At 45.6% G+C, this 26,707-nt stretch overlaps 1 protein-coding gene across 1 annotated transcript; it reads left to right on the forward strand.

Annotated features, from left to right (window-relative positions):
• Nucleotides 1–5,857: 5,857 nt before the first annotated feature.
• On the forward strand, nucleotides 5,858–23,739 carry Clec20a (C-type lectin domain containing 20A). The gene is made up of 6 exons (XM_045143557.1): nucleotides 5,858–5,897; nucleotides 8,051–8,422; nucleotides 8,687–8,755; nucleotides 10,875–11,243; nucleotides 20,877–20,962; nucleotides 23,659–23,739. The coding sequence occupies exons 1-6, from the start codon at nucleotides 5,858–5,860 to the stop codon at nucleotides 23,737–23,739; spliced, it is 1,017 nt and encodes a 338-aa protein (XP_044999492.1).
• Nucleotides 23,740–26,707: the final 2,968 nt, after the last annotated feature.

Here is a 26,707-nt window from a genome sequence, read left to right on the forward strand (position 1 = left end):
TGAAGGTTTGGAGCAGGTTACAAAGCCACAGGGCCCGGCCCCTGCAGCAGGAGAGAGACTGTCCTGGGAAGCCTCGGGCTTCTGAGCACGTCCAGAAGACCAGTGGCTCCTCCTGCATCAAGCCTCACCAGCTGACTAGAGGAAACAAGGTGGTGCACACACCTGGAGCTCATCTGTAGTGGCCGGCAGCCCTGGCATGCCCATGCGCGCTCTCTCTCTCTCTCAAATAAATAAATAACAATTTTAAAAGAAACAATATCTGGATGGCGTTTAATGACAGAAAACTTTGATGGTGGGAAGTAAAGGTAGAATATTGAAGACAAGGTCATCCTGAGGTTAGCTGTAACTTGTGTTTAACATGAAAAGTCACAAGCACATGGCATCCCATGGGACCTAAAATCACTCAGAGCCAGGGCTGAAGAACCTGACTTCTCTTTCTCCTCGCTCTTCCTGCCCTCTTACTTCAAGGACTACCAGCTGGCAGAGGAAAGGGTCCAGGCATGGGAACTAACCGGGGTCGTGTGTGAGCGAGGCCCTCCCCACAGGTCACACACCTTCCTGTTCATTGGCATTTCTGGGTCATGGCACTGGATTTTCCTCCACAGCTGCCTACAGCCATGTAGAAAGAAAGCTTTATGCTGTGCAGTGTGCAGATACCCTTTATCATTAGCGCACTGATGACTATGCAATTTCTGATGTCTTCTATAGTGTATCAGATCTCAGCTAGACTCTTAATCCATTTGTATTGTTTCTGTGGAAAAACTACCTATTGCTGTCAGGTGAGCTCTCTCAGAAGGAAGCATGGTCTGAAGAGATAATCGTAAACCTCCAGCTATTCAATCGAGCTGAGGGGGCACGAAGAGTCACAGCAAAGGTGTGACGTGGGGACTGCTGGCTTTGCTCATGTGCTCGCGCGTTCACCAGGACAAGGACTTGCATGCCAGGTCTTCCAGACCCCGGGGAATCATTGCTGTTCCACAACCACCTGAGTTGAAGCCGCCTGCTGTGTAAGATAACAGAGGAGACACGGGTTACCCGAGGCTCTCCCTGCCAAGTGTGGCTCCTGGGACTTCTTGACTTAAATTCCCATCTTTGGATGGGACCCAAATAGAGCAGAGCAGTCATTTCCATGCTGCCACTTTCAGCACCCCTGGTGGAAGGCTTATATTTGCTGCCCCTGTCCCCTCAGTGACCTCTCAGCCTCTGACACCCTGGACCAGCCTTGTGGGGGGTTGGAGTTTCGCGTGGTGCTCACGAAGCATCCTAGAGGAGAAGATTGGTTGGGCTTGTCCTGGAAGCACCCCTTATCACCCTGCTCACATTCTTTTTTTTTTGTTTTATTTTTTGGGTTTTCGAGGTAGGGTTTCACTCTAGCCCAGGCTGACCTGGGATTCACTATGTAGTCTCAAGTTGGCCTGGAACACATGGTGATCCTCCTCCCTCTGCCTCTCAGAGTGCTGGGATCAAAGGCATGCGCACCACTGCAAAGGAAGCTGGGGAGTGTAGCCAAGCCACTCTCAAGAATAAGCGGAATAAGCCAGGTGTGGTGGCCCATGCCTGGAAGGCCAGCTCTTTGAGGGGGCTGAAGCACAGGATTTGCTGAGTTCACTGCCAGCCTGGGCTATATTGATTGTGTAGCTGATTTACCCAAATTAAAACATTCCCTCCTGGATAGAAAAGGAAGGTTCATAAACTAGAAGACTGATAAAACATAGAAGACTCAGAAGTTCAGAAAGTTTCAAGAAGCCTGAGGCACCTCCCCAGATCCAGGGGACAGGTGACTCTGGTGCTCCCTGAGAGTTGGGTAGGGACTTGTAGGGATGCAGCTTTGCTAAGTTGCCACCATGGTAGTATAATGGGGGAGAACTGGGGTTCTGGGGTGCTTTCTGGAACTCCAAGCCCTGAGTTCATATTTGCAAACTAACCAAAGAATTGGCAATTTCGGATTCAAGAAAATAATTTTTAAAATACCACATTTTATTTAGATCTTATAAAGGAGTGGGAAGGGGGAAAACAGAGAGGTAAGGGAAGATAAAGTGGGGAGAAGAGCGGTACACTGTGTGGAGCCCAAAAGACCATACTGCCACATGTAGCCCAGGAGCCCAAGTAAAGGAACATGGATCTTAGGGGGAAAAAAACCCAAAACATGAAAGGGGATTTTTTCAACTTTTTATTTTATTGACAGCTCCCATACTTACAGACAATAGAGCATGATAATTCCTTCCCCTACATTCCCCTTCATAGACCCACACTCCATCATACCCCTCCCCTCTCTCCATTAGTCTCTCTTTTATTCTGATGTCATCATCTTTTCCTCCTGTTATGAGGGTCTTGTGAAGGTAGCGCTAGGCACTGCGAGGTCGTGGATATTGAGGCCAGTTTGTGTCTGGATGATTGCATTGTAAGCAGTCCTCCCAAAAAGGGATTTTCAAAACTTGTGCTTCCAAAAAGATGAAAAGTGGATGGTAGTAAAAGAAAACAAAAGTGTCTCTTCCCACCCACAGTCTTGTTGCCATGGCTGCTGGGATGAGAGAGAGCTCTTACTGGTCTGAGGACCAAAAAAACGTTGCTCACCGCTCTAGACACACACACACACACACACACACACACACAGAACGAGAGAGGGAGAGAGAGGAAAACATGACCCCTCTCTCCATGGATGGTGGGGGGGGGGGCATAGAATTTGTGCCATCCCACCTGCACACACCTATACCAGGTTTCCCAGCCAGTTAGCCTGGGCTTAGATGAGAAATTCACCCACACCTAGGCAGGGTTCATGCTTGAGAGAGATCTAACTGGGTGAGCTGGGCAAACACTAAATCCCATGACTGGCACAGGCAGGGCAAACTGAGATAGGCTTGGCAAGGGTGTGATGTCCTAACACCCCCCCCTTTAAGGGCTATCCTGACCCTACCTAGTTAAGGAAACTAAATAACTGCCTAATATGGAGGCCCCCCCCCGACAGTAGGACAGGCTTTTTCAGTGAGTCCCCCTTCATCAATGCTCTACTATATATAAGTCACCCCAACAAGCCCATGCATTCTCTAAGTCAGACTTGGGTGGAAATGCTTCATTGGCTCGTTGTCAGGGCCCTATCTAGGGTGAAGGTGGATTTCTATTTGGTGGCATCTTATATATTCTGCTGTCATTTTCACTAGTGGCCACTGGGATGCTTTCTATTGAAGTCTCATGATTTTTTTTTTTTTTTTTTTTCCCTAAGGTAGGGTCTCACTCTAGCTCAGGCTGACCTGGAATTCACTCTGTAGTCTCAGGGTGGCCTTGAACTCATGGTGATCCCCCTGCCTCTGCCTGACTTTTTTTTTTTAAATAAGTATTTTTACTCTGTGTGTTGCCAAACACTGGACAAGTAAGTCATGCAGCATCAAGGCAGGAAGGGCGCCTTCCCTTCACAAGAAGAGGCTGGCATCTCATTCTGTGTGTTCCTTGCTCAGCACCTTCACCGGCAGCTCCACTTTGCCACTCTTTCCATGAGGCATCAGCGGGAGAACTGAACACCAAGTCCACCCTTGAGACTCTGTCCTGGCCTACTCCTGCTCTTCCTCCAACTGCCTCGGAGGTGTTACTGAGAAGAACCTTCTGGGGCCCTGAGTCCAATGTGAAGCTGAGGACGTGGCAGTGCGGACATAACCATTTGTGACCCTTGTGAAAACTGCTTCCTGGGGAAAGAACTTTGAATCAAACACTGGGGAAGTCACACTCATTTGCCAAATCTACCTACATATGTTAATTTATTTTTTACCTAAGTATTGATTAAACTCAAATGATCCCTCTTCTTCCACTACACCTCTGAAAGCCACATAAATTATGTATCCATCCAGAGAACCATGAGTCTCTGGGGAACCTGCCTGGTTCTCACTGGCAGGCCCAGACTCTAGGCAAGGTGAGTTCTTAGCAAGGAACTCTATTTCAAAATGCAGGCTAGTAGGGATCTCTTGTTCACTCAGCACACATTTATTGAGCATGTTCTATGTGCCAAATGTGTTGTAAGATACCAGGATAAGGCACAGGATAGGTTAGACATGGCCTTGGCTACTGGCAACTCACTGTCCACGAGGCTGAAATAGGCCTTAACATACCATTTCAGCATGGTAGCAGTTCAGTGCTAAAGGCGGGCCCCAGGGGCGATGAGACTCGGAGAAGGCCATGACTCCAGACCTTGGTTCTGGCCTGGGAAGATCCTAGTTGTAGTTCCTCTCTGCTCAGGTTTTTTTTTTAATTTTTTTTTTTTTAATGTTTGTGTGCGTATGCACCTGTATGTGAGGCCAGAGGACAAGGACAACCTTGGGTATCATTCCTCAGGAACACCATCTACCTTTTTTAAAAAGTGTTTTATTTTTATTTATTTATTTATCTGACAGAGAAAGAGGGAGTGAGAGAGTGAGAGAATGGGTGTGCCGGGGCCTCCAGCTACTGCAAACGAACTCCAGACACGTGCACTCCCTTGTGCATCTGGCTAAGGTGGGTCCTGGGGAATTGAACCTGGGTCCTTTGGCTTTGCCGGCAAACGCCTTAAATACTAAGCCATCCCTCCAGCCCCCATCTACCTTTTTTGAGATAGGATCACTCATTAGCCTGAAGTTTATCAATTGAGATAGATGTGCCAGCCAACAAGCTCCAGGGATTTCCCCTCCAACCCTGCCTCCTCCTCCCCAGCACTGGGATTACAAGCGTGTGTTATCATACCCAACATTTTTACATGGGCTCTGGGATCACGTCAAGTCTTCATGCTTCCAAAGCAAACGCTTTACCGACTGACCCATTTTGCCAACCCTATGTCCAGGTTCTTTAAGTCTAGCACAGGAGCCAGGCAGGACCAAGCTGGATTTTCCCAGTGTCCACACTGGGATAGTCTATTTCTACTCATGTGTGTGGACACCCTCCATGATGGTTCCTGGGTGGACTTCCCTTCTAGCAGAGAGTGCCTAACCTATCTCAGCAGGTGTGTGGCAGATCCAACCAAACCTCGGTCTGCTCCATCTGGCCTTGTCATTACAACAGCAGTCAGGACTGGACTAAATTCTATACATCCTCTAAGAGAAGGTGTTATCTGAGATGTATGTGTGCCAAACCAGTATTTCACCATGCTGAAGTGTCTTTAGGTAACACGTTCGGTTCTCAGAGGTTCTGGGTGCTCCTGCCGCAGGAAGTAGTGGACTATTCATAAATGTAGCAACCCTAGGGCATTGTACGTGACTCTCCTTCAGATCTCAGAGACTCGGAAACATGGAAGAGTTCTTCTGGCCTCAGAGAAATTTGTCCCCTGGGGTGGGGGGTGCGGGATGACCTACCATAGTAACCTCACCTGGGTGTCTGCCTGTTTCTGTGGCACCAAACACCTCTGGGAACAATAGTAGTCTCTGGTGTGGCATGGGAAATAGTCTAGGACTGCACGGGTCACACATGTGATCCCATCCTCCCCAGCGCTCTCTTCCCTCTCTCTCTTCCCTTCTGTCCCCAGCAGCTCCGGCTCCCAGGAACCAGAGGGGTTGGCTGGCTGGTCCTCTACCACCTACTCCTTTTCCCCACCAGCAGCCACCCACAAGAACGGGCTCCTTTCCACCCTCGTCTGCTTATGAACATCACCGGATCCGTGATGCCTTGACCAAAGCTGCAAGGCGGGAGTCTTTTCTGCTTATTCAGGCTACATCCTGGCAAATAGCAGGCAGCGAGTAAGCGTTTGCTTAGTAAAATCCAACAGTTTGGGTAGCAAAGGAGAGAGTAGAAAACACAGAGGAAATGAGCGCACCAGGCACAGCCTCTGCAGAAGGGAGGGAGCGCTTCCACCTGCAGGCCCCCAGCACAGGGTCCTTGCGACCGGCACCACCGAGCTGCCACCATGCTGTCACGGGCATTGCTGCTGTCCTTCTGCACAGCAGGTAGGAACCCTATGCCAGCCGGGGGTAGGGCATAAGGCTCCATGCGTCCCTCACTCCAGGGTGCATCTTCTCAGAGGGTCCCAGGTATTGAGGTTAGAAAGGGAGGCAGGATGGGAATGCGTTTCCCCACTACTATTCCAAAGATGGGGAGAGAGGGACCTTCGCCTGCTTTCCTCGCTGCCTACTGCCTCAGCCCAGGCTCACCCTCCCCTCCCCCCGGCTCACAGCTCACTTCTCCCCCGTGGGATCTCTACCACTAGGCCCCTCACCAAACGGTCCCTGACTTCATGCTTATGTCCCCTACAAGTGCGTGGCCAATGCAAGGAAAGCAGCATGTCTAAAAGGAAAGCCACTGGGAGAAGCACGCCGGTGCTCAGGCCAGTGGGCTCAGAAGGTTGCTTTTGAGGAGCTCAGGGTTCTTCTGTGCCTGACAGGAGGAAACAGCTGACCTTGAGCTGAGCTGAGAGCCAGGCTGAGGGCCAGGGGTGGCACAATGAGCCCATTAGAAGAAGGCTCTTTGGGGTGATGAGACCCCCTGCAGGTAGAAGCATGGGGACCCTTCGGGCCTGAAGAGGGTGATAACAGAGGGCGTAGAGATGGGGGAGTTCGAGGAGGCTTGAGGTAGAACTGTTGTGTGACTGGATTTCTGGAATGAGAGGCTGAGAGAGCCCTGTGGTGACTCCTGGGCCTGGGCTTGAGGCTGGTAGAGGGGTCCCCAGGTTTCTGAGTCCTGGGCATATGGGCAACCCTGTAAACGGTGAGGTCTTCAGGCTGGCAGGCTTTTTTTCAAACTAGTGGGTGTGACCTATTCCTAAAATCACTTTAGTAGGCTGCAGCTAGTGAATTTTAAATTTTAACAAAATAGGACTAAAAAAAAAAAAGTAAGTGAATCATGTCACATCCAAGTGAATAGGGAAAAAAAAACACCACTCATTGAAAAATGAGTGTGATTGGAAAATATTGTGATAAAAATACTTTATGTAAATTATAAAAAGCATCAATAGAAAGTTATAAAAGAAAAAACCACTTTCCTCCATTGTCCTTCTTGGGCACAGGGGTCCTCCAGTACTTCTCAGCAGGCAGCACTTTGGACTCTGGTGAGTATAAATTGCTTCACTCTTTTTGGCAAGTGCTGTCCTACCCTGCCCTGAATGCTTGCCCTTCCATACCTCTAGTTCTGTCTTACTTTCCTCTCTTATGACATCTGGCTTGAGGCTGGTTTCTAAGTCCTCAGTAGGAATCTCTCCACCCTGGGCACACTATCTCTGGACCAGCCTTCCTTTCCTGGACTGCTACAAGGGTTTCGAGTCAAGGAAGGCTCAAATACTGAGAACTTAGGGTTTAGGATGGGTTCCTGAGAGAATTCTCTGTCACCTTTCCTCTTTTTTCTCCTCTTTTCTCCCTCCTTTCCTTTCCAACACACTAAGCCCTTGCTGCTAAGCTAGATGGGCATGGGGAATATAATGGTGAATTAAGTAGTGCTCTTGGCTGCTTAAACCTCATGGAGACAGGTAAACAAAAATAATCTTTCTCTAGGAACATTAAAAAACAAAACAAAACTGATGCTGGTCCCAGTAACAGAAATGTCAATCCTTAATCTAGGGTGTGTTTGGGTGTATCTGAAAAGCTTATTGGGTAATTCTAATCATAACCCCAGTTATACCCCTGGTATAGAGGTAGTGCTATACTGTGATTAAAGGCTTAGACCTGGGAGTCACACCCAGAGTTATTCGGCTATCCCTACTTCCCAATAGGTGGCCTTGGTCATCATCCATGTCCCTTAACTTGCTGTGGTGACTTGATTTCCTTATTTGTAATATAAGTATAATGATACCTTAGACAGTCATTGAAAGAATTCAGTGAACTAATGACACATCACACGTGATTAGTAAATGTTGACTATAGTTACTAAGCACTAAGGAACGTGCCTTGCAAGTCATGGGAAGGCATGGAAGAATACCGAACTAAGAAGGCCAGCCCTTCTAGAACTGGAAGTGACTTGGTAAAGGCCCAGAGATAGAGCTGGGGACAAGTGGAGATCAGAAGTGAGGGACACACTGGAAAAGGAGTGGCCTGTTGTGGTGTGGCTAAAATCTCTTGGGGATGAGGGTGAAATGGGGGCAGCCATATGGTGATAGCTTCTCATGCCCCAGCCTTGCAGCTGGTGAGCAACAACAGCAAGACTTTCTATCGGGTGGACAAGGCGCTAAGCTGGGAAGAGGCCATGTGGCACTGCCAGGAACACTACACAGACCTTGCCGACCTAGAGAGCTTGAACAGCATGAATGGCATCAGGACGCTCTCCTCCCTCATCAAGGATGCTGCGGCATGGATTGGCCTCTTCTACGACAAGTATAGTTCTGGCCTGAGCTGGTCCAGCGGTTCCACCTTCACCTCCATATCGTGGAATGACCTGCCTGACATCAGGGAGGGCTTCTGCGCTATGCTGTACTTACAGTACGATGACACCCCCCACCTGGGGGCTGCTTCCTGCACAGCTCAGAAGCCCTTCATTTGCTATTATGGTGTGTTTGGATTCATACTTTGGGCCTGGCCATCCCTCTAGGGCTGCTTTTCAAGTGTGTGTGTGTGTGTGTGCGCGCGCGTATGTGTGCACGCATGTCAAAGGAAAACTGGCTGCCACTTTACCCTTTTGCAGCATTGCTTGCTTTCTGTGGCTTTAGTTTCTAATTCTTCTGCTCCCCACCCTATCCTTTCACTTTTACTTGGCAGCTCCTGGGCAGTGTCACCAACTACGCTGTAATTTGAGGTCTGCTTCTGTTTTACAGATCGTATTGTAGGGCATCGCTTCTCCAGAGCATCTTCCCAAGAAGGCATCTTCACTCTTCCCGAGAAAGGTACACACTGGTTCTGCCCACCCTTCTCTGGACCAGCTGGTAGGATGGGGCCACCAGGGTACCTCTGCTTCCCCCACCCCTGTTCAGCCTGCTTCCTGGTCTTGCTGTTCCTAGGCTGAAAGCCAGGGGCTGGGCATGCCTTTATCAGGTGAGCTCAGGGAGGTGAGCCTCCTGGATCTTCTGGGGGGGGGGGTTGTCAGGACCTCTTCACAGTTCAGGAACCTGCCCTCTGGCCTTCTGTATAGAGAAGGGCAGGTTTTGCTCTCAAGATCTGGCCCCTCCCCTGGTGTCTTTTTTAAAACTACCCTGGCTTTTTAAAAAACAACTGTATCTGATATAGAGAAATTCTGTGATCAAAGAAATAAAACCAGTCAATCTGCTTTGTAGAGTTGGTTCTCTACATTATGGAATATGGAGGAGTAGAATGAAGTAGCATGGCTTCCAAGGCAGGCAGGGTCATGTTTTAATCTCATCTGGACACTTGACGTGAGCTTGGGTGAGGCATCACCTCCCTTAGCTTTCTCTTCTTCATGTGTCAAATAAGATTAATAATAACAACGCAGGATTGAATGAGGGTTGCAAAAGATGATGTAGGCAACAGATTGGCAATACGAGGCACTTAATATAGACTAACTTAAACTGGGGAAGTGGCTCAGTGGTTAAACCACTTGCTACACAAGCATGAGGACCTGAGTTTAGATCCTTAGAATCCACATGAAGGCAGATGCAGGAGCGTTATCTGTAACCCCAGTGCTTCTAAAGTGAGATGGGAAACAGACAGGAAGCTTGCAGGCCAGCTAGGCTAGCAAACAGAGTGGTGAACAATGAATGAGACCCTGACTCGAAGGTGGAGGGTGAAAATGAACACCCAAGTTGCCCTCTGACCTCCACACATGTGCTGTGGTGCACATACACCTGTACTTACACACATAAACGTGCACACACACACACATTTACATCATATACACACAAAAAATTTTAAAAAATCAGTTTAGATAGGGAAAAATTCTAGGGAAACATTAGGCAACGCTTGATGGATGGTGGTGAACAGGTCCATGTTAGAGCAGTGAGATGCCCTATTTGAATGGGAGGATGTGGCTCCCCATTGTGCATTGTTTATTTATCCAAAGCTCTGGAATCAGTAACTCAGGTGGAACTCCAGTTACTTACATCCTTGATAAAACTTCTGTGGTTTGGAGTCAGAGATGCATGGGCTTGAGAAGGGGTCCTTGCAGGGAGCAGTTTACCTCTGGGACCTAGAGCAGTCCAGCCCTGAGCAGGGACTGGAGGCAGTGGGTGTAGGAGGCCGGTGTCTTACCCGTCTCAGCCCATAGTGAGCAGAGTCATCCAGAAAGCCCAGCTCTACCGGCTGCTCACCAGGTCTGAGCCAAATGTCCTCTCTCTCTACCCCCCTGCTGTGACTGCCAGGGCAGCTGGCCTGTGAGCCCGAGAACATCATCACATGCTCCATCTCTGTTGCCTTGGCCCTGAAGTGTGCCCAGAGCCTATGTGGCAGGCACAGCCCCTGCAGATAACAAAGGAGGCCGGCTGCAAACTAGGATCATCTTAACTTTCTGATAGTACCTGTATCTTATTGACAACTGTTGGCATGCACTACAATAAAACATGGTTTTATGTCATCTTGACCTTGGGTGCTACTGTTCCCCTCACTGGACACATGAAGCCATTGAAACCAGTTGAACTTGCAAGGCCATATGGCTACAGAAGAGCCCTTTCCTTGATCTCCCCAACCCCTGCCCACATACTTCTATGATATCTAGCTCATCCATTCTTTCAACTTTGTAGTTTTCCTATGAAATTATGGTTTTGATCAAACTAATGCCTGGGGATGGAGGTCAAAGGCTTAGGTCAGACCAGAGCTCTTTTCCTGGGACCATGAAGGATGGCCTATAAAAATCTTAAGCCTAAGCCAGGTGTGGTGGCCCACACCTTCAATCCCAGCAATCAGGAGGCAGAGGTAGGAAGATTGCCATGAGTTCGAGGCCACCCTGCGATTCCATAGTGAATTCCAGGTCAGCCTGGGCTAGAGTGAGACCCTACCTCAAAAACAAACAAACAAAAATCTCAGGCCTGTTGTCTCTGTGTTCTTCGCCTCCAGCTACGGTTTTAATTGGTGGATGGAATTTCACAAGAATTACGCACAATATGAGCTGGTCCTTGGCTTTGAACTACTGTCGCAACCACTACACAGACCTGGCCGACCTGCAGGTGGTGAGGAATGCAGCAGACATTGCCACCTTGAAACACCTCACAACTGCCTTTGATGCCTGGATTGGCCTCTACGCCAGCCCCAAATCCAATTCTCTGACTTGGTCCAGCGGCTGGGATGCTGGCATCCCTCAGTGGGTAGAGAACCAACCTTTGCTCCATGCAGGACTCTGTGCAGGAATACGCTCCTTCGCAAACAAGAACCCAAGGATTTATGCACGGACTTGCTCTGAGCTGAGACACTTCATCTGCTACTATGGTGCGTTGAGAGTCCACTGACTTACTCAGGCTAAAATGAGTTTACCAGGCAAGAGGAGACACACAGGACAGGCCTAAAGAAGCACTTCTAGGCTATGAGGACAATTGCCTTCTAGAATAGGTGCCTGAGACCCTTCTTTGTACCATGTAAGGAAGATTGTATACATATATATATTTAATGGATTTATTTATTTATTTATTTGTTTGAGAGAGAGAATGGGCACATCAGGGCTTCTAGCCACTGCAAATGAACTCCAGACGCATGCACCTCCTTATGCATCTGGCTAATGTGGGTCCTAGAGAACCAAACCAGGATCCTTTGGCTTTGCAGGCAAATGCCTTAACCACTAAACCATCCCTCCAGCCTGGAAGATTGTATTTTAATTCTGGTGACCTCTAAAGAATGGAATTGAGGGGCTGAAGGGATGGCTCAGCAGATAAAGGCACTTGCTTACAAAGCCTACTGGCTTGGGTTCAATTCTCTAGTACCCATGTAAAGCAAGGTGCACAAAGTGGTGCCTGCCATCTGGAGTTCATTTGCCACTACAGGCCCTGGCACACCCATACTTACCATCTCTTTTCTTTTTTCTCAACTAAAAATAAATAAATACAAATTTAAGAAAATAGGACGAACCCTGTTCAGCCTTAGAACATTAGCAGTTAGCAACGATGACTAGACAATGAAATAATTAAACGTCTGGGCCTATGGACTGGGGAGATGCTCAGCAGGTAAGATACACACACAAGCACGAGAACCTCAGTTCACTGCTCAGTGCTCATGTAGTAAAAACCCCAGGGTGAGGTACACCTGTAACTCCAGTGCTGAGTGGGGGTTGAGACGCGCTGGACAGCCAGCCTAACTGAAAAACCAAGAGCCCCAGGTTCAGCGAGAGACTCTGTCTCAAGGAAATATGTCAGAAGAGCGCTAGAGGACACCTGATATCCTCCTCTGGCCTCTGCACATGCAGGCATGGAGCACATGCATCTGATCTGCATATATACGAGTGTATACATCTCTCTCACACACACCAAGAAGAAAACCAAAGAAAGAAAGAAAGAAGCAAACAAAGAGTCTGGGCATTAGATCAGGCAGATTTTACCAGTTTTTAGGAGATGATGAGCAGCACCTCGAAGCTTCCTTTTCCTTACCTGGGAAACATATTTAACCGAGTGACATTGAGGGTATCCACCCTACAGGAAAGCTAAATGGCAATAGAGATCCCCATACAGAGTAAGCACCCTGCGGACACCAGCTACTGTCACAGGATCTTGGGTACAACATGCTCCTTCAGCACCAGACCCCACCAGTTGTCACAGTCTTATTGAGATAGAATCCACATGCCTTTAAGAGTCACCTTACGGCTCAGTGATTTCTGCTGCTCTCAAGGTTGTCTAACTTTCACCTCCCCTCCCACAGAGAAATGCCTAACCCATTAGCAGTCACTTCTTGCTCTCCCCTGATAACCACCAATCTACTTAAGGTATCTGTGTACTTGCCTATTTGTGGCTATTTCTTTTTCTTTTCAGACTTGGAGAGGATCTTGATTCCTATATGTAAGATAGAGAAGGGTCCTTTAAGGAGCTTTTGTGAGGACTGAAAATAGTAAGGGATCTGTCCCAGTGACTGGCACCAAGTATGCAGCAACCAGGCCCTGCTGAGCCAGGTTGCGGTGGTGTTGGCTGACTTGCAAGGGCCTGCTGGAATGTCTCACAGGTCAACCACCACACACTCACTTTCTATCTTCTCACAGACTCTTCCACTGGACATCGGAAATCAGTAAAATTACCTTCACTCCAAGACTCTCCTTCCTCCGAAGTGGTGACTGTGGGGACAAGTCCCAGACCAAGTACAGGTGCTCTGAGTTTGTCCTTGGCTGTGTCAGGGATCTCTTGACGCTGGGGAAGCAGACAAAGTAGTCTGCATGCAGCAGCCCAGGGTGACGCCCATGGGATTTTCCTTGAAGGTGCACTCAGTGGCTAGAAGGGAGGTGAACCAATCGGGTGGCAAACAAGGGTCTTTATGCTAGGGGTATTCTCTGCCCCCAAGAATACTGTGCCAGCCTATGGCAGGGGAGGAGGACCTGGTCACCATAAACACCCTTTTTCCAAGCAATGGGCCTCTGAGCTTGCAGCTTCAGGGCCAGGAGACCTGGGGGAGGCTGTATGGGCTCTCTGGGGCACTGACAGGGGCCTGGCCTGGGACAGAAAGGAAAAGATGGCTGAGCAGTGCTCTTAGGGAAAAGTCATCAGAGAGCCCTTTGAGGTTCAGTGTCCAAAGAGGGGAAGCGTAACAGGGTAGGTCACAGCATCTTCTAAGTGTGTGCGCCTCTGTGAGGAGAACAGAGCAATGAGTTGTTGGGATTTTGTGTGAGGATGTGGCTGTGAATGGGAGCGATAACATTCCTGTAAGCAATCTGAAGTTCTGAAAACAAAACAAAACAAAATTCTGAAAACATCTTATTACCTCATTTGGTTTCCCAAAAGTTCTGAAGTTGATGAGCGTGATTGGGGAAAAAACAATCACAGCTCTCCTGACCTCCTCATAGATTCCTGTACCAGGCAAAGGTATTACTTATTTTGGAGAGCACAGGGAAGTTAGGACACTTGAATCAAGATCAAACAAAACTTTATTAATTTGTTCATTAAAAATGTTGATGGAAGCCGGGCATGGTGGCATATGCCTTTAATCCCAGCACTCGGGAGGCAGAAGTAAGAGGATTACCATGAGTTCGAGGCCACTCTGAGACTACATAGTGAATTCCAGGTCAGCCTGAACTAGAGTGAGACCCTACCTTGAAAAAAAAATGTTGATGGAGGAGTTGGGGAGGTAGCTCTGAGGTAGAAGCCCTACCTAGCATGTCCAAGACCTGGATTTGATCCACAGTACTGAAAAACTGTTGATCAAGTCAGGATTTGGGGGAGAAAAACAAAACTCAAACCAAACTAAAGCAGGGCCAGTTCTGATGGAGCCCACTGCCAGCTGGGAAGAGGTTGGGACTTTGTGTAGTCAGGGGCACAGTGAGAACCAGCCCCTGTGATTATCAAGAGGATTTCCTAGAGGGGTCATTTGAGAAGGATGGGGAGTAGAGGTTGGCAGTGGAAGGGGCTGCTGGTGGTGTGGTGCGGAGGAATAGGGAGACAGGTCCTTTGACCTCAGGTGAATGAGAGACTCTCTGACTTCCCATGTAAGGTCTACCTGACACTCACCCGGTTGTCTTTTACCTACTTGTTACTTGGCTAGCCCAAGTGGGTTAAGAAGGCCCTCTGGGTCATCCCCATCTTCAGCGCTGGACACCACCAGCTGTGGAAAAACAGGGCCTACTGCTGGTTCTTCTTTCTGTCCTGCCCCTACCGGCAATGCCAGGAGCTCTATGCATAGCCCACCCTGGCTTGTGGGGGTGCCTTGAAATGGGTTCTGCTTCCAGTGGGCCCCACAGAAGTCTTCTTTCCTTCTACAGGGACCAGTACAGATCCTGTGGATGCTTTCCAGGGCTTGATTTCAGCGACCTGGCTCCAGCCTCACGTGAGTCCACAGCCCACTGAGGTCAGCTCTGTCATCTGTGGCTCCATCACCTGTGACCCCAAAGCTTCCATTCCCACCCCTGTGAGCCTCCTGGACCCCCAGTCTCAAGAGACAGCTTCTTTAAGTCCTCTGGAAACCTCTTCATCTTTAGAAGGTATTCCATTTCCAGGAGAAGAGCTCAGCAGCCTGCTGGGCACTGCTCTGTCACTGCCCTACACTGGGTCTGGGTCTTGGGGTGGTCCATCAGTTTCCGAAGAAGCAGCCAGGTCCCCTCAGGTCACCGCTGCTAGTGCTGCCAGTGGTACTGCAGAAGCCATGTCCCAGAGTGAGCTCATGACTCCACTGGAGGTAGCAACAAGCTCCTGGCCAGGCACTGCCCACGATGCTTCATCTTCTCCCGTGATTGCAGTGTCCACTGGGTCTGAGTCCTCCACATCCAGCTGGTCCCTCGACTCCAAGACTCTGTGGAGCTCTTCCGGGACCAAAGAAGGATCTGTGGAAGCATTTATCTCAAGAAACTCAGCTGAGCTCCAAAGAAATCCACCCTCTTCTTCAGCAGCAGGGAGACAGGTCATCAGCCCAGAGCCTGGGAGCCTACCAGCAACTACCACAGGTGCCCGCCTACGCTGGAATTCCTCTCAGACATCAGCTGCCAGACCCAAGTTGCCAAGCATGGAATTGATTGCAGTGGTCTTGGGTGAAGCAGGGCTGCATTCCAGGCAGTTTATAGAGGACTATTCTGTCTAATTGGTGCCGGTTCTCATGCCAGTCTTGATGAAGTCAGGATACAGAGGGAGCTAGGGTGGAAAGATTTGGGAAACAATCTACCTGTAAGAGTGGGAGTCTAACAGTCAAGGTTGGAATGCTGGCTCTCTTAACTTACTATGAAAGGCTTTAGCATTTCTCCCCTCCTTTTCTTTCCCTCTTCATCCCATCCCTTACTTCCTTCCTTACCTCTCTCATCCCTCCCCTCTCTTGTTTTCCTTTCCCTTTCTCTTTCTGTCTTGTTTTAAAAGATGGTTTCACTCTATAGCCCAGGGATGTCTTTGAACTCATGATATTCCTCCTGTTTTAGTAGCCCAACTGCTGGAGTTATAGGCACGAGCCACTGCACCTAGATAGGAAACTTTCATAACCTCGCTGAATCTCATTTTTCTTAGTTTATTAACATATATGGTACTTTTCAATTCCTGAACTTGACAGACTTTAAGTGGCAGTTATGACCACTTTAATCTGAATGCATTGGTTGGTGATGTGTTTGGTGTCTTTCCTTTTATCCCTATCCCTATTTTACTCAATAGATGGGGCTAAGCTGATTCTCACTATTACACAGTGATGAGTGATCACACTTGTGAATCAGGGGCTATTTTACACTCTCCCCCCCCCCCATGGATGGTGTTTTCTGCATAGGTAGATGATTTAAGTTAATACTTCTTGAATACCTGTTTGAATGAGGCACTGGACTATGCTTACTAAGATGGGCTGCCTTGATGAGAAGCAGTTCTGGAAGTAACATGCCCCCTTAGAACTAAAGCTGTATTAGGAGAGTTGGAAGCAGCACAGTGGAGTCAGATGCCAGTGATAACCTGGAAACCCTAAGGACAAAGCGAAGGGGGGCTTTTTATGATTTCTGGGGAAAGGGATGTGTCTGGGAAGACTGTGTGAGAAGTCACAGAGGCAATGGAGAGAGTGGGAGATATGGAGGGCCTCTGGCCCTTCAGGGTCTCTAAGGGGGAGGGGCTGCTCTGCTTCTGCTCCAAGGCCAGGTGGGTGGGAGTTGGGAGACAGAAGGTGCAAAGATAAGAGTCAAGTTATTCAAGGTTGCCTCAGCTTAGACAGCATGGGGTGGGGGGCAGGCTTGGGAGCTTGGCTTGCCTGCCTAGCTTTGGGCACAGGGGAACCCTTAAAATGATCACATCTATGTCCTAACAGGGATCACTGATAGCAAATATTTGATGTTCATCCTTGCAGAGGGAACAGCATGGGACAAGACATATGTCAAAGTTTATGGTTTGTTTCAGATAGTCAAGCAGTTTGATATAGCTGGATACAGGTCTCATTTTGGAGGAAGGTGTGGCAGGTATGAGGAACACGAGGTGGGCTAGGGCCAAATTCTCAAGGTCTCAAACCTGCAGCCAATGGGACCACCAGAAGGTTTCAGCTAGTAAGCAAAATGCTCAGATCTGTAGTTTCCAGAGGTGGTTGTTCTGACCTGGGACAGTGTTTGCATTAGGATGTATGTATGTACATATGCATATGTTTTCATTATCCAACATTATACATGTAATACAGTCATGATAGTGAACAGAAGTACCAATGATTAAAAAAAAAGATTGGAGGGCTGAAGAGATGGCTTGGTGGTTAAGGCACTTACCTACAAAGCCAAAGGACCCAGGTTCGATTCCCCAGGTTATTTGCAGAGGCTGAAGGCCCTGGCATGCCCTCTCTCTTAAATAAATAAAAAGATTGGAAGGAAACACATAAAAACGTGTGTATACTCAGCTGATGATGATGCAGGATTTTGGGGTTTAGGTGGGGTCTCCCAGACTTGTGAGCCCCAATTTTGGGTCCTTATCCTATTTAACAGAGAATTGATAAAAATAGATCCAAGAAAAATAAATTATGAGTTATTGAGTAGGGAGAAATCATAAATCGTGAGGTTTATTTAGGAAAAACTGGGATCTAGAAAAAGGCCGGAGCAGTTTCATATGACAGGATCTAGAAGCCCATGAAAAATGATTTAGAAGAAACACAAACTGATGTGGGAGGCATAGTATCCACCCTGAGTCTCCATATGGAAGTAAGTTAAGGATTAAGTGGTGATGGCTTAAGGAAAAATAGCTGAGAGAAAGTACCAAATCAGAGATTTAGAAATTCAGATGAAAAGAAAGTCAAGAGTTATTACACCCATGGGAGAGTTTAGAGAAATTACGCATGTAGCAGGCCCAGAGTTTATAGGCAATACCCACAGGGTCGATGTAGAGTTTAGAGAAAATACACATGTGGTAGACTCAGAGATCAGAGAAAAGTCATACCTGTAATCAAAGTGAGAAGGTACCCCAAAGCATAACACAGATAGAAGGCAAGCCGAAAAGTAGGCCGGACAAGAAAAAGTGGTCTCCCTTACCCAGCCAGATTTGCATGTGTACAGACAGACGAGATCACAGGACAGGGTTAGCAGAGATCAGCATGGACAAGCCTTTATGGTCAATTAAAAATGGATTTTTTTTTTCAACAGACTCAGGTATGTAAGGGGAAGACCTAACTGGTTTACGGATTTAGGGGGCTGACCCAAAGGTTAGCCCACCTGGGTAATATGCTAAGACTGTGGAGGCAACAGGGGGCCTGAAGCCATTGTGGATGAAACTGGATCAGACACATTCCTGCCAAGGTGGGATTGACATCTGGTTCCTTAGTTGGGCTCCTAGCTTTCTCCTATCTCTGTTAGTGAGAAACATTTCTGTTTTTCTAAGTTTTAAAAAGTTGTTCATTTGCTCAAGAAATCCATAATTTTTGGGGTGAGGAAAAGCAAGTCAGTGAAGAAGACGACCAAGAAAGTTGACAGGAAGAGTCAGGGAAGACTGTTGTATAGTCTGGGTGAGTGACTAAGGCCTGGAGGCAGGGTGAAGAGGGACAGGAAGGCCTAGTCATGTTCTTCACAGGTGACTTGAAGAGCTACTGATAAAACAGTTAAGAAATGCTCAGCTTTATTCATTAAATTGCAGGAATTCCACTTAAAATTAACTTAAAATTTTATTTTGAAATGTGTTTCTTTACTTACCAGTTTGGTAGAGATTTAAAGGGTAGTGATGATGAGAATGTGGGAATGAGAACCAGATGGCCAAGACAGTAGGCATGCCAACCAATGCTACCATTCTGGTAGGACATGTCCATTTTGAAATGGGCATGTCCTTTTCTGCAGAAATTCTTCACTTAAAAATTGCTAAAGGAGGGGCTGGAGAGATGCCTTAGTGGTTAAGGTATTTTCCTGCAAAGCCTGAGGATCCAGGTTTGATTCCCCAGTACCACATAAACTAGATGCCCAAGAGCCTCATGCATCCAGAATTCATTTGCAGTAGCTGAAGGCCCTGGCATGCCCATTTTTTACTCTCTCCCCAATAAATATTAGTTAAAGGGAATAAAAGTAAAAGGAATACACACACACACACACAGAGACACATGGTTATTACAATATTGCTTATTACAGTGAAAAATTAGAAGAAATCTAATGCCTACTAAGAGTAGATCACTTAAGATATGACATAGTGAAACACTAAGCAGCATTTTAAGACAATAAGGTGGATCCTTGTATTTTACATTTAAAAATTCAATGTGTGGACAATAGTCTATAAGGCAGTGTTGACAGTGGTTGTTCCTGGGCTGGGGAGGGGATACTTTTTCCTAAAGAATGTATAATAGATGGTTCTGTCCATGTGTGGGGGATGAAGAGACAGAGAGGTAGAGGAAGAGGAGGAGGAGGAGGGAGAAGAGAAGCAGATAGGACTTTGGTGATGTACTAGGAGAGCAGGCCATTGGGGGCTCTGGCTGGAGCACCTTAGTGAGTGGCCAGCCATACAGGAGAGATGAACTTGGATTGGGATACTATACCTTGTTGGTGATGATAAGGCCTCTGGGTGCAGGTAATAAAAGGGCATTGGATTTTGGGGATAAGTACTACTAAAGTAATAAAAAATATCAGTACTAAGTAGAAACCTTGTAATATTGCTCAAGCTCTACAGGTCTTGATGTTGGGGCACTTTTTGAAGGATGATGATGTAGCAACTCAAGGACTGGGGATAAAGCTCAGTGGCCCTAGGTTTGGTCCCTAGTACCACAAATAAAAGTCACAAAAAGCCAAAGGGGGGGGGACCAGCAAGGGCTGGAGGGATGGCTTAGTGGTTAAGGCATTTGCCTGCAAAACCAAAGGACCCAAGTTTGATTCCACAGGACCTGCGTTAGCCAGTTGCACAAGGGGATGCACACATTTGGAGTTTGTTTTGCAGTGGCTGGAGGCCCTGGCTTGCCCATTCTCTCTCTCTCTGCCTCTTCCTCTCTCTCAAATAAATAATAATAAAAAAAATAAAAACAAAACCCCAAACAACCGCCTCCCCCCAGCTAGCATGCAGTTTCTGTAGAAACTGAACACAGCAGGGGCTGTCTTTGCTACTTTTGGCTCACAACCAGTCATTAGTGTCAGACCCCCTTATTCCTGGATGCATTTGCAATACGCTTTTTGTTGTTCCCTCCTGTAGCTGTGAGCCGAGTAAAAGATGGCACAGATAGAAGAGATAAAACAGCTGCTGACCTCCAGGCACATGACAGTACGTGTGATCATCCACAGTCTACAGAAGAGCCAACAGCAGCAAAATTAGGTACCTGCTACTACCAGGTTTGCACCCCGACATCTCAGCAGTTAAATCTGGACGGTCACTCCTCAGCTCAGGGGATTTAGGGCCATTTTAGGAAAAGATACCATGGATGTTGGCAAGAGAGACAGGAAGATTCAGATCCTAGGTTACTGCTGGGACTATTACATATGTTGGTGGGGAGGTAAGTCTCCTCACTTCCTTTGTGTAACCACCCTGCCTCTATCACAGGGTTGACATGAATGCCCAGTGAGGTACTTTGTAAAGGCATATTACCAACTCTGAGAAGCTTTGCAAAGACATGTTCTCCAATGAGGCTGCAGCTTGTGATGGTTATAGTTGGTTCACAGTTAAAGGCTGAGGGCTTCTTTAGAGTTTTCTGGGGTAGAGAGCCCAAAGAAAGGTGAATTATTTCCAATAAGGTCTAGAAAGCATTTATATAGCATTTGTGAAAAACGAGGAGCAAATCCAGAAGACATGGAAAATAATTCCTGATGGGTGGCTAGGCTGTGTGTGGGTGGCAAGCTGACCTCACCCCATAGAATGGGACATTGTCATGTTTGGCACTAGGTTGTTGGCTTTAACCATAGCTGAGTAGTTTGCTCAGCATGCTCCCTTGGGCTTGGTTTGAAATTCCCCATTGCTTTGGAGTATCCGAGATGTTCAATGGGCACATCTTCCAAGGACTTCACTCAAGTGGCCATGGGTAATTTCCCCCTGAACCAGGTCGTGCTTTCCTTTCCAGGGGACTTTTATGGAATCCTGAAGGCAGACTTCATCATCTCAGGTTTGAATGACCCAGAAAAGATGGAAGACCAATTTATGCGTGAGGTGAGACTTGTGGCTTTTTATAACATTTTGATGAGATGGCTTTTATGATGCAAAGTCATATTAGCACGTCTCGTATATGACAATACAGAGCTTTGAAGAGTGAGCTGATGGCATTCTTCCAGGACAGTGGTAGGTTGGTGAAGCATTGGAATCTTGTAAGACCATTTTCTTAGGTTTCTCCACTATTTCCTCTGAGCCCTTTCACTTTCTTCTTGATTTTAGTGAAGACAGCATGGTCAGAAGGACTGGAGTTTAGGTCTTAGCTCTGTAATTCTTTGAGTAACCTGGGCAAGGAGCTTAGTCATTTTGAGTTTCAATTTCCTCATGAGACAGGAATGATGACAGGACCTAACTCATATAGTGGGCATTAGGATTAAATGATATATTCCATATAAAGTGCTTTGCAAACTCTATGTCACACAGTTGGCACTCAACAAACATTAGCTATTAGTATCTTTATCAACAGTAATACTATAATTAAACTGTTTACTGAACAAGGCTCAAAGGCAAATTTCTCAAGAGCTAGAGAGTACCCTATTGGCCACCTTTTCCAAACCATAACTCCATAGACAAGGACACACTTATCTCACAGCTCTCTGCCACATGTTCATAGGGCCACAGAAACAGTACCCAGAAAATTCATTCTAGAATTTCTCAAAATTGGTTTTCCAGAAAGACTGCTTGTGTGTATGTGTGTGGTGTGTGTTTGTGCATGTCTGTGCAAGTACATGTGCATGAGCACATTTTGGCCAGGGGTGGAGAGGGGAATTGTGCATTTTGTTATTGCATAAAGAACAAGTGCAAATGATGATGCACACTTAGCAGGTGATGGCTCCCTGGCAAAACTTCAAGTGAAAAACTGTAGTGCAACCTAGTGAAGGTTCTTTGCTGGAGGTGAGGGAAGACATTTCTTCTGAGTTCTCTATTGCTTAAGGTCATGTTTACTAGGTCTTGGCCTGGGCCTTTTATGTACTCTTTGAGGGTATAGCTACTGAAGCTTCTGATACCAAACCAGAAACCATCTACCTTCCATCTTAAACTGGAGCCAATGGGAAAATTCAGATTTAAGCAGGAAATTCTGTCTTCTGTTTAGCCTATTTTTATGTATTTTTTGGCATGTGTGTGTGTGGAATGCATGGGTGTGTATACGTGCATTCATATGTGTGAACACATGTGCATTGAAGGGCAAAGGTTGATGTTGAGTGTCTTCTTCCATTGTTCTCCGTCTTAGTTTTTGATATAGGATCTCTCACGGTACCTGAAGTAAGCTCTACAGATCCCATCTCTGCTTCCCCATGCTGGGATTACATGTGTGCACTGCCATGCTCAGCTTTTACATGGGTGCTGGGGATCCAACTCAGGTCCTCATGATTGTGAAGCAGATTTTACCAACTGTGCCATCTCCCCCGTCCCTTCATCTAGTACTTAGTTTGGTGGAATGTCTCTATTCCATAAATGTGATGGCCATGAGGTCAGGTTTGATGCTCAGTAATGCAAAAAAGAAAAAAAAAATGACAAGAAAACACAAATGGGATAACCAGGCCAGACTTCCTATTTTATGGATTTAAAGGATGGAATTGATAGGGAAAAAATGTGTGTGTTTTGGGGGTGGGTGGTAGGTGTATATTAGTTCTAGAAGTTTTTTTTTTTTTTGTTTTTTTTGAGGTAGGGTCTCACTCTAGTCCAGGCTGACCTGGGATTAACTCTGTAGTCTCAGGGTGGCCTTGGACTCACAGCGATCCTCCTACCTCTGCCTCCGGAGTGCTGGGATTAAAGGCGTGCGCCACCACGCCCAGCTAGAAGTACTTTTTTTAAAGAGTTTATTTTTATTTATTTGAGACAGAGGAGAGAGAAAGAGAATAAACAAGGGCATGGACGTACCAGGGCCTCTAGCCACTGCAAGTGAACTCCAGATGCATGTGCCACCATGTGCATCTGGCTTACATGGGACCTGGAGAATCAAACCGGGGTCCTTAGGCTTTGCAGGTATGAGCCTTAACCGCTAAGCCATCTCACCAGCCCTAGTTCTAGAAATATTTAAAATACAAAGTATAATATGAGGAAATATTTGCAATTAACTTATCCATGCTTTAGGAATGCATACAGAAACACTGCCCCCTCCCCTCACATACACTATTAAGGGTTTGATAGACTAATGGTCCTCAACCTGGTTGAAGTTAGAATCCCCCGGAGAAGTGGAAAAAAGTCTGGCCTCACTCCTTAAAAACGTTTTATTTATTTGTTCTGTGGTGGTATTTAGCAGGTCTCCCTAGTTACATATTTATCCATGCATTCATATACATACACACATATCCATGTGTGTATATATGTATGTTTTTACTACATTCACTCAATCAATCTGATGCTCAGTCATGACTGAAAACCAGATTTTATAATTTGTTTTACTCTCATATTTTGGCTAAAAAATAGACATGTAATTTCCTACTGGGGTAGGGATTCCTGATAAGATGCAAGCAGGTGTGTATATGTGTGTATGGGGGGGGGGGCGAAGAATACCTGGTATGCTTGATATGGAGAAGCAGAAAGGGTAAACAGGTAGATAATTTAGAATTAAGTGAGTTACAGGGTAGTACAATGGCATCAATAGTTTCTTTCTCTCTTCTTTCTGTGGTACTGGGTAGGGTTCAGTCCTACTGAACTATATGTCAGCCCTATTTCTCTTTTTGATGTTTCAGATCCAAGAAGTCTTAAAGCTTATATTAGGTCATGAGCAATTCATGCTGAAATGGGTCAGCTTGGAAGTGAACAAAAAATAGCAAACATCCACTGATTTTCAGTTTCCTATCAAGGCAGTTTCTTAGGTTGTCTTTAGTTTTTTTTTTTTTTTATTTTTCCTTCCTAAATCTTAGAAGCACAAGATTAGAAATAACCTGAAAATAAACCTATAACAAGCACAAAAGAAAACTTCACATGAAATCTGCGTCCTTGCATTTTAAAGAGGTGAATAGGCCAGCTGAAGATGGAGGTATCTGGGAACAAGAATCTGAAGGATGACAAACAAGGACAATAAACCTGATAGGAACAAGAGAAACCCTGGAATCCAAGAGGATGAGGAAAACTGGAGGAAGCTTTCTTTCCAAGGTGCTAACATGATACAGTGTCTGCCAATGCTAGCTATCTGTCCTGTAGCTTTGCATTTTTAAACCTGTACGTTGTAAAATTTTAAGGCATACTCTTGCCAGCGTTAAAACATATCTTTCAAAATAATATTGCTTATACATATTCTTTCTCATTTTTCTTCAAGTGTCCTAAGCACTCAGATGCATGCTAGAAGACAGTAACATTTTAAATACAACTTTAGTCTGATATGTTTAAAGTTAAAGTTTATTTGTATTTTTGTAGGAATATCAATAAAAGACCTCAAACGTTATCTATTTCTGTACATGTACAAGAACCGTCAAAAGTTATTCACAGAACAAAAATAAATCTTCTTTAGAACAAACCCAGGTAATGAAATGCAGATATGGATCTCACATATGGAACAATCTAAGTGCTACTTAGCACAAAAATATGGCTTTAAAAATAAAATAAAATATTGGGTTTTGTTTTTCTAAGGTGAATTTCTCTTTCATGAAATAAAAAATAAATTATTTAGAGCTATTATTGTAAAATAGTCGTGTATTAACACTCTATTAAGGCCCTGGAGATGAAAAACAATTAAATTTGGAAGGTAAATTCCTCACAGGAGTGATCCAGGAAAATACAATGCTGTTCATTTGAGTTGGTCTTAATATAGCTAAAAAATGTCTAAGCACCAGTCAAAATGTAACTTTTACTACATATAGCTTTTGTGCAGGAAAGTGGTCACAGAGTTAATGAGCATTTTGGTAAACTGAGAATTGAAGTTTTTTCCTTGGGAGTTTGGAAATGACATATACATGCTATTTATATTTAAATATTTGCACCCCACACAGATAATGGAGACCCCTAAAACACAGATTCTGTGGAAATGTAATTGCACCAACACATGAACCCAGTTTTAAGTCCCAAACTAAAAAGTTGCCAAAGGTATAATGAGGGCTTTTGATGAAAACTGACATCTGAGTAGGACATTAAAATATATTTTGGAACATGAGCCAAATTAGTCTTTTATTTCCTTGGTAGTGTTGGTTTAGTTACTCAAACACCTGAGGATTAACTGACTGGGAACCAAAACTTCTTTCTTTCCAATCAGCAATAGTGACCTTTCTCCCTATGCAACAAATATATCTAGGATTTTTGAGACTATGCCAAGCTAAGTTCAAGTCACTTTAACTTATACATAAACACATAACACATATAGTACATTTTACAGAAGACAGAATGACTGCCATAAATTTAGTGAGTGCATAAAATCTTTTAAAAAACTGAAGAAAGTTTGGAAATTACTTCTTTATAATGTGTATTAGCATTAAAAAAAAGGAGATGTCCTAGGAATTGTGTTTTGTGTAGGTGTGCACATGTTATCTACAGAAGCTGCCTTTCCATATATTCTGTATTTTAAGAGCAGTCAAGGGATATGAATACTCATCTTTGAACTGAAATACCAAGATTACTTTGCATTAATCTAGTCTCTCTCTGTATCAAGGTCTTCCTAAGATTCTTCCTTATGGGATATTTAATCTGTCTCATGCAAATGTCATAACTTTTGACCTTTCAAAACTTGAGAGTGTTCATAGCAGGGTCATGACAAGAGTGCTCGGTAGAACTAATAGCAATCATTCAAACATTAAAAGATTTTATTTAAAAATTCAATAGCTCAATATTTCTTGTTTTTAAGGAATTAGAGTTAAGTTCTTTCAATTGATAAAAAATAACATATTCCTGGGAAAGGGTAAGAAGACAACTATTTATTGCTAGGGCAAGCAGGGATTTCATTAAGACTTTAAAAAGGAAGGGGTATGGAAAAGAAAGCCCTTTTGAACTTCCACAATCTGTAGGAAAAGGTGGTCATCAAAAGTGTCACTGAAAATGTAGAGAAGCTGTTGGATGGTCTCTGGAGCTGCCAGGTCTGTCTCAGTGACAGATCTAGTCTTAAGTCAAGGCTAAGTCAAGTCACAGTCTACTGACTGACAAGACTGAAGTAAACCTGAAGAGAAATGTGTCTACTGCTCAGTCCCATAACCAGCCCTTTCAGCACCTGCACCTGGAAGTGATGAGAACCAAGTATGGAAGGAAGCCAAACAAATGCGAGTGCAAGCTCATCTGATGGCAGATGTCCTTCTCTGGGGCTCCAAACAAAAATTCTGCTCTCAATCTGCTGTACCTCTGAGAAGCTTTACTTCTAAAAAGTCAAGCTCATTCTCAGGGGCATACATTTAATGCCATAACATAAACAGTCATAGAAATTCTTACTTTTTCTTTACTCTCCAGCCCCATCACAAAGGACAAAAAAAAAAAGACCATCCAGAAGGCTAATTCTGACCAACTTCATATTAACTGAAAAGGGCAAAAAGCTATAGTAGCACAATTAGCTCATTTTGCCACACTGTCCTTAGGAAAGAAAGAAAGAAAGAAAGAAGGAAGGAAGGAAGGAAAGAAGGAAGGAAGGAAGGAAGGAAGGAAGGAAGGAAGGAAGGAAGGAAGGAAGGAAGGAAGGAAGGAAGAAAACACCTGCTCTAGAGCCAAATATCACCTTGGTGATAGTGCCTGCAACAGAGGAAGTGCTGGAATGCTTGTTATAGTTACTTTGAATCTCCTCTGTGTTGGCTTTAATGCAGACATTAGGGGAATAGCAGTGGCCCC

The sequence above is a fragment of the Jaculus jaculus genome, chromosome 1 (genome assembly GCF_020740685.1).
Source record: "Jaculus jaculus isolate mJacJac1 chromosome 1, mJacJac1.mat.Y.cur, whole genome shotgun sequence".
NCBI classification, from domain to species: Eukaryota; Metazoa; Chordata; class Mammalia; order Rodentia; family Dipodidae; genus Jaculus; species Jaculus jaculus.

What these genes read in the sequence shown, in the direction of transcription:
- Clec20a (XM_045143557.1), top strand. Translation starts at nt 5,858, where the DNA reads ATGCTGTCACGGGCATTGCTGCTGTCCTTCTGCACAGCAG. An exon ending in GCCCTTCATTTGCTATTATG is followed by an intron (nt 8,423 to 8,686) that starts GTGTGTTTGGAT and finishes TCTGTTTTACAG; the next exon opens with ATCGTATTGTAGGGCATCGC. An exon ending in AAGACCAATTTATGCGTGAG is followed by an intron (nt 20,963 to 23,658) that starts GTGAGACTTGTG and finishes TTGATGTTTCAG; the next exon opens with ATCCAAGAAGTCTTAAAGCT.